Source organism: Astatotilapia calliptera, chromosome 7 (assembly GCF_964374335.1).
Source record: "Astatotilapia calliptera chromosome 7, fAstCal68.1, whole genome shotgun sequence".
Lineage (NCBI taxonomy): Eukaryota > Metazoa > Chordata > Actinopteri > Cichliformes > Cichlidae > Astatotilapia > Astatotilapia calliptera.
This window is the reverse complement of record NC_137428.1, coordinates 4368339-4379239: the sequence shown is the minus strand read 5'-3', so window position 1 is coordinate 4379239 and position 10901 is coordinate 4368339. Positions and strand designations below refer to the sequence as shown.

Below are 10901 nucleotides of genomic sequence, written 5' to 3'. Positions count from 1 at the left end.
GCAGCCAACGTTTTGGGACACAGCTACTATGTGCGCTAGCAAAAAGGTCACTGGGTGGAGACCCAAACTGCAAAGAACTGTACCCTCCATAGTTCACCACCAGATGGTACAAAAGAGCAAAATCTGGACATAAAGCTCAACAAATCATCATATGCAAAAGACCGTTACAATTTACTCTCTCTTTCCCATGACTACATTCGGAGTTGCTGCAGCACCATAACCCTTTCCTATGTCTAATATAAAAAGGAGAAACAATAAGTGAGGCACAAAAGTAGCAACTATGACCTGTGAATACTAGATGACTACTATATGAATGTTCTGTTGAAGTGTGGCTTGAACTTATGAAATGGACACATGAAGTTTTTTTGGTAAGTACATTTTCTTATCCTCTAAGGTCTGTGTCATCACTAGTGACACTAGCACTCACCCACCCTCACAAAACAAAACAAAAAAACGATTAAGTATTATAAAACTGGGATGACGAGGTCAATAAGACGATGTTAAGAAACAAAAGGATGATGCTAAGGGTGCCAGGGGGTCAAGGAGTCACATGGGAGGGTGTGAGTTTGTTATGTGAGTGTGTTCATGGAATCCCAGCATAATGTCACCATCTACAGGTGGCTTCTTAGGAACAATGACACTTCTGCAAATGTCACCTGACAATCGTGTTTCCACAGCAGAAATAGTATAGCAGTAAGAGCACAGAGGCCTTATGTGCATTTCTTAAAAATGAAAGGAAGACGCTATAAGGGGAAAGGAAAACAGCATCCAGTGCACCAGCGAAGGGTCTGAGAGTCGGTCCTAATGGTATGGCATGAAAATAGTGCCTAGCCTATAGTGGTCTTGAAAACTCTCTATAAATATGCCTACCGGACCATAGTTGACCCACCACCAAACCGGTCATGCTGAACAATGTTACAGGCAGCATAACATTCTCCACGGCTTCTCCAGACCTTTTCACATTTGTTATATGTGCTCAGGGTGAACATGCAGGGCCCCTATGGTGGACCATGGTGCAGGGCAGTGATCACAGGGCCTACCAGAGGATGTCAGCCTGTTCTAAATGTTCTAAAAATTGTGCTTATTTCAGAGGAATGACCAAATTTCTTATTCAAATATTATGATCTTATAAATGAAGGAGCCCTATCATCTTTACCTAAAGCTCCATATTATCATTATCATTATCAAGTCTATCTTTTCACGAGTCTCAGGTCTAAATAAGGTTGCTTTTTTTTGTTTGTTTTATACTGCACCTTGATTCAGATCATTTATGCCAATTTTCTACTGACTGTCTACACAACTTAAGGTTTTGAAGAGCACATACATGAGACATCTGCCCGTTTGCCATCTCCAATCATACATAGTGGTAGTTGAAAAGAAGCAGAAAACAACAGTTGAGGTGTATATAGCAATCCCACAGGACAACAACATGAGAGAAAAAAAGGAGCATGGGAAAAATGAGAATTACGAGAGGCTGAAGGAACAACAGGAACAGATGTGAAAGGTAAAGTCCAAAATGGTCCCATTGGTAGTAGGAACATTATGAGCTGTAACTCTTAAACTAGAAGAATGGCTCTACAGCACTGTAGGTCTCTGTCCAGAGTGCACTCCTAGGAACAACTAAGATAATGTGCAGAACCCTCAAAATCCCAGGAATCTGTTCGAGGACCGAAGCTTGAGGAACACAGACACAGAGAATAATAACAGAGAGTGAACAAAGCATTATGCAGACGAACAAGACTTTGATCTGTTTATCACCCTTTAAGTTGTTGCTGGAACCAAGCTTTTTTTGAAGTTTGTTGTTAATGATCAAAGAAGAAAGCAAAACTCACTATTCAAACGATGCAAGCTGTCAAGTAAAATCAATATATATGTGATTGTGTCACAAATAACAACAAAAACATTTTTTTGTGTGAAATAAGGCCAGCAAAAGATCAATCTAAGTTTATTGTTACCAAAGACTTTATTATGATCTCAGCTGATGTTTCCATTCAGTGTTACTAAAGTACATTATGTTAGAAGAACAATCTTAATAGTCTATATGATATAACTTTAGCATTTGCATCATAAATCATTGCTTTTTTGTTGCTGTATCATATTTCATTAACTGTTTGATCAGAAGATCAGAAGTAAACCTGGTAGGCCAGCAAGTATCCATCGTTGTACATGTAGATCTGCTTGTTGGTGGGATTGTAGCTCAGACTAGCCACTCCTTTAGCTACCTTCTCCAGTCGTTTTGCTAGTGAGTTGTCTTCTTTGCCTGTGGCTGTGTCGAAGGCGTAGAACACCTCCTCCTGGTACTCATTAACATAACGAGTCGCGTACATAACACCGCACACCATGAAGGCGTTGCTCACTGCCTTCTTGAACAGCCTTGTTTCCCACGTCTGTGTCACGTTGAGAGTCTTGGTCTCACCATCCCAAACTAACCGGCTGATCACAAGGTTTCCATGGTTACCCAGAGTGGCATAGAGAGCCCACAGTCCTGTTTCATCTGCCTCTACATCAATATCACTATTGAGCCGGCAATCGTAGTAACAATAGGGGAACTTGTTGTTGAAACCCACACCGGTGCCTGGAAGAGTCACCCGTTTGACCTTGTTGGTCTCCAGGTCGTACCGGCAAACGTCTGCAGAGCGGTAGCAGTTATAGTACAGAGCCTTACCGTACAGCACAGCACTGGGACCCTCAATGGCGTTGGGATGGCTGTACGATGAGGCAAATGTAAAGTCTTTGTGGTTTGTTGAGGCCATGAAATCTTCATAATTTTGGTAAACACGTAGAGTGGTGCCCCAGATGTGGTTAGTTGCCAGAGGCTGAACCCAGTAGCTGTATTTCTGGTCCTCGTTCTCCATCTGGGCTTGTTTGCCCCATGAACCAGAGATGTAGCTCTTACCAAAAGGACTGAGCTTGGTTGTTACAGGGTCACTGATGCTGGTGATCAAGCCCTTAAGGCAGTTTCTGTCCTGGCCTGGAAACAGAGAAATCAGAAGGAATGCCAAGTGATGACATCAGAAATTTAAAAAAAGAAACATCCTCTATATAGACTGAATTATTTACTGGAAAACCAAATGCTTGGATGTCAATACATTTTTAGTATGTGTAAAACAGATAAAGAGGTGAATCACTCTATTAGGATTTTTTATTTCCACACAGTGTCAGATTGTTATCAAAAGGCTGGGTACATGCTTTGGAAACTTTTTTCTTCTCCCTCTACACAAGCATTGCAATATATTTGCAAAAAACACTGGAAAAACTGTCAGACTGAAAAACATATTTTTAATATCATCAGTTTTAAACCTGCATTCTCTTTAATGACCAGCAGGGGGTGTCTTCTGGTTGCAAAATGACTTGTAGGAACTCTGTGGTTGACAAGCTGGTGATGAGTGTGTGGTTTCATTCAACATTTAAACACAATATACAAAACAGTTAAGTTTGTATTCAATATGATTCAAAATTGGTGACTGAGCCCATAAACAGTAAAGTGTTAACAGAGGTTAAATAAGTTAAATAAAGTAGAACACCTTTTGGAGCCACAGCCTCACGATCTGGTGGCCTTCAGATAGAATCCAGGTTTTTCTGATATTTATATATACTGCTGTATTTGAGCAGTCACAGTGCTTTCTTATTACAAACCTCATTCAGCCATTCACACACATTCAACAAGTGATTTTTTTCTGTCCTTTATTAGAGACGATAGCTAACCACAGTATGCTTACAGTTGGTGTACGCACACACATACCTCTGAAGTCTTTGGGGATTGATTTGCAGGACTCCACATTATTCTTTAGGTAGCGCAGTTTCTCCTTTACAGCCTTCATGTTAACTAAGTCAGCTGTTTCTAACCTGTCCACATGTGTCCGCAGTTTAACCACCTGCCACACGGTCAGAAGGTTAATTCATGGGAACACCCATTACATTTCATTTTTAAACAGACTTACTTATTTTCATTTTATCATGACTAATCGAATGTAATACATTTTTTCTCATTCTTCATATTTTTTCTTGTTCTAGCTTGTGACTGATATATTGTAGCATATTTCTTGTATTACAGATTTGTTTTTGTTTTTTTAATGCATTGTGTTGCCACTTGCAGTTTCACAATACCTCTTTGGAGAGCTTCTTTGTCTGTGCATTGTTCAGCTGGCTGTGGACAACACCAACATCTGTCTCTAGCTGGCTGAGCTGCTGGCCCAGAAGGCGCAGAGACAGAGCAGAGTACAGGCCCTGGTTGTGCAGGTACTTGTAAGGCCCCAGCCTGGCTGTCAAGGAGGTAACCTGAGCCTGGATCTGAGGGAGACGCTGGCTGGATATCTTCAGCTGCAAGGAACAAAGAAGCATAAAAAAAACTTCTGTGTCACATCTTGATAACTGAATGACCAGAAAGACCGTGTGAGAGGCTTAACTCAAGCAATTTTGTGCGATCTCATAACTAGTGAAATAAAAATACAATTTGTTTTCACAACCTGCCTGGAAACTTTGGTTGACTTGTTTATTGAGATTACAGATGTGTACCTTGAAAAGTGTTTAAGAAGTGCTGTTTGTGTTTTATCTGTTCTGAACATGTGAAAAATATCTTCCTGAATAAATTATATTTAATTAGCTAAATTAGCTAGGGTAAAAAAAAAAATAGCATATTGTACAACTAAAAAAAAAAAAAAACTGTGAAGCACAACAATGATAAAACCATTTTCACAGTAATAGTTACTTCATGCAGCAAATTTCAGGGTTAAAACTGAGGCCAGTGCTTAAGTGCCTAACTGCAGTTCCTCTAATGACCACTTGAGGCTGACCATTAGAAAAAGATTGAACTAGCACGACTTGTTTGAAAGGGATGCCAGGAGAAAGCCTCTTCTCTCTAAAAATAACATGGCAGTGTGGCTTAGATTTACAAAGTTAAATCCAAATAATCTACAAGATTTCTGGAACATTTTCCATTTGACAGACCACAGTCCACAGCACCACAGTTAGAGAAAAACAAACACAGCATTGCGGTGTCAACCATGAACTTCTCTGTATAGCAGAGTAGTCTAAAGTCAGATGTGAGGACATTTGTCCAGCAGCTAAAGCTTGGCCCAAACTGGGGCATACAATGATCCTAAGCACAGCAGGAAACTATGCCTGGTTTGCTGCTTCAAGTTGCTGAAAGAGAAAAGAATCAATGTCTTGTAATCCACCAAAGTCCTGTCTTCAGCCTGATTGAAATGTTGTGGTGGGACCTCAAGAGATCTGTGCAGAAATAAATGTCTGAACTGAAGTAACGTTGTAGACAGAGTGGGACAAAATTCCTCCGCAATGAAGCTGATAAAGTCAAGGCATGTGCTTAGTTTTTGCGTTTTGACTTTGTTTTTGTTAAATAAATAATAAAATGATGTAATGTGACATGTTGCAGTTCATTTGATTTTTGTCTTAAAATAATTGGTTGAGGACCAGATTTCTTTTTTATTATGACAGAGGTTGTACTTTTTTTTTTGAGACATGAGTCTCAGCAGTACACTCATACATTTTCTTGCTAATACAGCTTACTAGCATAAGCTATTAACATTCACAACTGTCATCCAAACAGAGTCACTTGTGGTTCCAAAAAGTTAACATGCCTGTGGCCAAAACGCTAACACTCAGGCTTCTTCCAAAGCCTGTGGAAGGCATCACGCTACTCACTTCCAACTTTTATGTACATTATTCCCTTAACTCCCCGCAATTCCTTGTCAATCAATCCTCCATGCACCACAGATACCGCAAAATGACACCTCTACACACACATACATGTATATATATACTTAGACATTCTATGCTATCCAGAAATACTCCCCTGCTCCTTCACACTCTCTTTCCACACTTTGATGCATTTACCTCCTCCTCTGTCCTGCCTTCCAGTGTCATATGTTTTTTATTACACTTTATTATTTTAATAAATAATAGAGGAAAGAATAAAGACAAAATATATATTATAAAGAATGCATCACTGATGTATATGGAAACTCTTGACATTGAACAGAATGGGGTCATTTTATTTATATTTTTGTTAGTCAGGGTGGAATAGATTGACATTTTCAGTCTGACATTCAAGAAATGTACCGACAACAACAATCTGAAATGGAAGTAGAAATGATGACACTAAAATAAACGAATTCCTACCTGTTCCGCCAGGCTGTTCATAGATCCTTCACAGGTATGAACCTGCTGTAACACAGTCTCATACTTCACAACAGGGAAAGACCACACGGTGGAGTTTACCTCACACACACATGAGTCGTCCTTCTTCAGGCCGAGCACCCGCTGAGCCTGGCCATCACTCTGCAGTCACACACAGTAACACTGATGTAATATACAATAGATATTCATAAAATAGTATAGATTCCAACTTTATGTTCTGTTTTCAAGTGTAGGATGTCAGGTACAACTCACTGTGACCGTGAACAGCAGCAGAATCAGCAGCACCATGTTTACAGTTGGAGGAATGAAGCCAGAACTGATACCAGCAACTTTCTGCTTCTCTTTTCGCTAAAACACCAGATCTGAATGGACACACCTACCAAGTTTGGTTTTCGTCACTACTTCAGAGCCTTCAAAACATCTGCACAGATGTGAAACTCTAAAGAGGCCAAACTCTAGAATTTCACAACAGCTATCGTCAACTCAGGAGTTTTACACTTCCTCACTTCTTTTATGCAATATCTTTTTTTTTGATTTTGCAATATCCTCTGCTTATACCTCTGTTTACAAACTCATTTATGAAACTTCTCACGCAGTTCTCAATAACGCCAGAAAAAACTCAACACCTGGGCAAACAAACCCAAACATGTTTTATACTTTAGATTAGGTTGTTATTTGAACCTTCTGAGGTCTACTTGATGATTGGTGGTGACCCCTAACCCTAAGCATATGTTTTCCAGCAGTGACAGAGTGAAAATGCAAATATTTTTTGTTGCATGTAGGAAAAAATAAAAAAAAAATTGTCAAGATTTGGGAGAACAATTTTGATAAAGAACAAAATTCATGTCTTCTGACTACATAGATTTTGGTCATCAGTAATGATGACGTCAGGGGTGACAGCGTGGCAGGTGAGCTTGTCAAAGCTAGGAGGTAGAATTTCTTGTTTTCTTAGTGTATCGTGTTAAATTAGTGTTGATATGTAGCAAACTGTGATCTATATTACAGCAAGAGCTCTTCGACCAAACTAAAAGAAAATCCAGCATTACTTTAAGACATGAACATCATAAATTAGGCTCATCTCATCTGGGACCCAACTGTTGACTCTATCCATCATTAAATTTCCAGTTAAAGATGTGCAAAATACTCCAAATACTGTAAGCATGGGAAACTAACTGTAACACTAAGTGTAGGGGTACCACAGTTAGAGAAGTTAAGCATCTATTTGTATTTAACAATGAACACTTTTGAGTGAAACTGGATGGCTGGACAAAGCAGTTAAGGTCAGTTCAAAGCAAAGACCAGAGCAGAGCAGATGGTGACGGTCCTGGAGCAAATGGTACATTCTCTAACGTCCAGGATGACGTGAAGATGGAAACCAGGTAGCAACAATGACCACCTGAAAGCCAGAATAACAGAGGAGCAGTAGATTTTAAAAAATGGGGAACAGACACTGATTGGAGTGGGGAAGTTGTGGTAATGAACAAAGTAGTAGGAAAAGTCCATACATCCATGAATGCAGATGTGAGAGCAAAGATTTCCAAGGCATCATGCCATCAAATGTCAAATGTTGCCAGCACAATAAAAAGGCAAGTCTAGTTTTGGGTCTGTGACCCAGTGTTTTGTGTTGTTTATTATTAATAGTCTTTGCTTTTGTTATATTTAGAATTGCTAGTCTTTGGTTTCAGTGTTATTTAGAGGTCTTAGTCTTTTGGTTACTGTCTCTGTCTCAATGTCTAGTCTACGTCTTTGTGATTGTCTCGTGCTTCCTGTTTTACTTTGATAGTCCCTGTCTTATAGCTGTATATTCAGCTTTGTCTCTTCCCTGTCTTGTAATGTCTGAATAGCCCCAGTTGTTTTTCCTTCATGTTTCCCATTCCCTCGTCATCCCTCTGTAGATAGCCCTGTGTCTTTTTCTGCTTGTTGCTGGTTCGTCTACGTGTTCTCATGCATTTCTCCCGTGTATCACCTGCTGAGTTCTTCATGTTCCCCGGTCCCGTGTCTCTCATCGTTGGTCTGCACGTTTCCCCATTTTAAGGTTTTTATGTTTCATTTCTAGGTTTCTAGTTCGAGGCTTTTTGTAGGTGCTTTCAGTTTAGGTTTTTGTGTTAGTCTAGTCACTGCCAGCTGCCGTTTGTATTTCGCTTGGCCACTGTAAATAAAGCTCACTCTCAGTAAAGTCAGTGCCTGCACTTTGGGCCTTCTCGCATCTCTCCACACGTCTAACACCGTGGCCGTGACAAGTTTCCTTTGCAAGAGTTACCTGTCTGAGAAATTATAATTTAAAGCACCCATATCATGTCACTGGAGCCCATATGACTGTTTCTCTGACTGTGCAATCAGCAGTCATAGCTGTCTGAAGAACACTGTGAATGTGGTCTTCATGGTGAAAAATCCATGACTCTGCAATGTTGTGTTTGCCCAAACAGCAGAGCAGTGGAGTACTGCAACAGATCATCAACCATTACAATCAGTGACCTAAACACAGCTGAGATGGTTTGGGATGAGCTAGAGCAGCGGTTCCCAAACTGTTTTGCTAGGCCCCCCTTTTGTTTTACAAGACAAATCGTCACGGTGTGATTATTTTACATTTAGTTGTTTTTTTCCTGTGTAATAATATTCAGCATTGCTATCAATACATTTTTCAAAAATACCTCTCTGGGCAAAATGGGTTCAAAATATAAACGACTGTGGGATACTGTTTGTCCGTGATTTAAACCGAGGGAACAAATCGTGACAGGACTCGTGACTCTCGTCAGTAATTAAGATTTAAGCCTAGGGAAAGGTGAGCTCTGGGCCAGAGTGCCATTAGTGTGCTTACAGCTAGTGAGCTGAGTGTTTGCGGTGTTTGCAGCTAGTAAGCTGTGTTTTTGTGGTTTACAACTAGTGAGCTGCGTGTCTGTGTTTGCAGCTAGAGAGCTACACTCTTTTTGACTTACTTTGTACTTTATTGACTAACACTTGAGTTTTGTTTGTTTCTTTAAACGGTGATAGCGGCTTGTCCGTCTCTTTTAGTTAGTATTAATAGAAACTTCAATAAAACTCTTTGATTTAACCATTTTGCCTCTGTCTCCTTTTCCTGACCCGGACACCTTTTGTTACTCTCCCCCCCCCCCCCCCCCATCGCCTGGACCCCTTTAGGGGAACGTAACAAGTGGGGGCTCATCCGGGATTGTTGAAAAGGGAGTTTCGAGTTTGAATTGGTTTTTGATCATCTTGCTTTTTTTCACCTTTAGAGATTCAACTTCCCCAACTACCAAGTTAAGTTAGGTGAGTGTCCAGCTGAGCTTATTAAGTTCTTCCTTCTGGCACTCTTTTGTTGTTTTGCCTTTCTTATTTTCAGAGTAATCCTGGGTGGGGATAAGTTCCCTGTTGGGGGTAGGCAATTCAGGGCTCCGGTCGCTGAAGCTTTGCCTTTCAAGTTGCCTCGAGCCCAGCACGCTCCAGAAGATAGGTAGGTATAGTTTGGTGTGCTTAGGAACTGGGTAAGTTGTATTTGTTAACGTGTGTGCAGAAAGAGGTAAATTGGTCAGTTAAAGTAAGTAATGTAGTTCTCCATTAATTGGTTAATTGTTCGGTAGTTTCTGAGTGAGTTGGCAGAGAGGTGTGGTGGTGTCCTAATTAGGGTGTGTTTGCTAAGCCTTCTCCGCCCCCCAAATGGATGATACAGCTATTAGTGCACAGGTGTTTAGAAGCTCGTTTGTAAGTAATAACATCCACCTGGTTCCCGTTTTCTGTGAATCCAGTGTTGAGAGCTTCTTCAGGGAAGCTCACGAGACCTCTCGTTGAGAATCAGGGAGGAGAGCGGGATGGATGGCAGCGGCGTCTGCTGGCAAAACTGGTTGGCGCGATGCCGAAAATTCAAACCTGGTTGGCAGTCCACCCGTGGCGGCGGTTGAGCACGACTGTTCCGTGAGCGCCAGGTGAGCAGAGGAGGGAAAAGCGTAAAAGAGGTGGGAGCGGTAGTGGTAGGGATGATTCTTTAGAAGCTAGAGAGAGAACAAGAATGTTTGTTGTTCTGAGATTCAATGAAAGAACACAAGTACATGTTAAAAAACTGAGTCCGTTCGTGTTGACAGCTGAACTTAACAGTAAAGTGGGAGATATAGTTTCTGTTAAGGTACTCTCAGATGGAAATCTTCTTGTGCAATGTGTGAATGAAGAGCAGCTCAACAAGGCTTTGACCTTAAAACAATTGGGGAAGTTTAAAGTAGAAAATGCCGGGCAAGTGGGTGCACAGACGGGAGGTGGGTGCAAGGGGGTAATTTCTGGGGTGCCCATTAGTGTGAAAATGGATGATCTGAAAAGCAAAATCAAAGGAGGGAATGTGATTTCTGTGGTCAGATTGAAAGCAACAAAAGATGGACTTAAGGTGGATATGTTAGTATGCCTGGGTCGTTGACCCAGGGTTTTTGAGTTTATTATATTATTTATAATTTCTAGTCTTTGGGTTTTTGTTAGAGTCAGGTCTTATGGTTTGTCTCTGTGTAATCCTTAGTTGCTGTCTCCCCTGTCCGGTATATCCCCGTGTCCAGTCAGTGTCTGTGTCTGCCCTGGTCCCACGTCTCTGTTCCCTCTGTTGTAGTGCCTGCATGTGAGTCTGTGTCTTTGTTCAGACTGTGCTATGTGTTTTCTGTTTTACTTTGAAGGTCTCTGTCTTATCTCAGTGTGTGCAGTTTACGCTTCCTTGTCTCGTCAGTTCTGATTTGCCCCAGCTGTGTTTCCCTCCTGTTGTCCATTCCCTGATT

At 40.9% G+C, this 10901-nt stretch overlaps 1 protein-coding gene across 1 annotated transcript; it reads right to left on the bottom strand.

The window, feature by feature from the left end:
* Nucleotides 1-1944: 1944 nt before the first annotated feature.
* On the bottom strand, nt 1945-6610 carry LOC113027222 (olfactomedin-like). The gene is made up of 5 exons (XM_026176842.2): nt 6409-6610; nt 6139-6297; nt 4108-4320; nt 3743-3875; nt 1945-2971 (listed from the first exon to the last, which is right to left on the bottom strand). The coding sequence occupies exons 1-5, from the start codon at nt 6442-6444 to the stop codon at nt 2124-2126; spliced, it is 1389 nt and encodes a 462-aa protein (XP_026032627.1). The 5' UTR covers nt 6445-6610; the 3' UTR covers nt 1945-2123.
* Between the last annotated feature and the right edge of the window lie 4291 nt (nt 6611-10901).

Excerpts from the sequence above, each read along its gene's own strand:
- LOC113027222 (XM_026176842.2), bottom strand. The coding sequence starts at position 6,444 with ATGGTGCTGCTGATTCTGCTGCTGTTCACGGTCACA. Across the intron at positions 6,298-6,408 it reads TGCTGCTGTTCACGGTCACA|AGTGATGGCCAGGCTCAGCG; the intron begins GTGAGTTGTACC and ends GTGTGACTGCAG. Across the intron at positions 4,321-6,138 it reads TGAACAGCCTGGCGGAACAG|CTGAAGATATCCAGCCAGCG; the intron begins GTAGGAATTCGT and ends TGTTCCTTGCAG.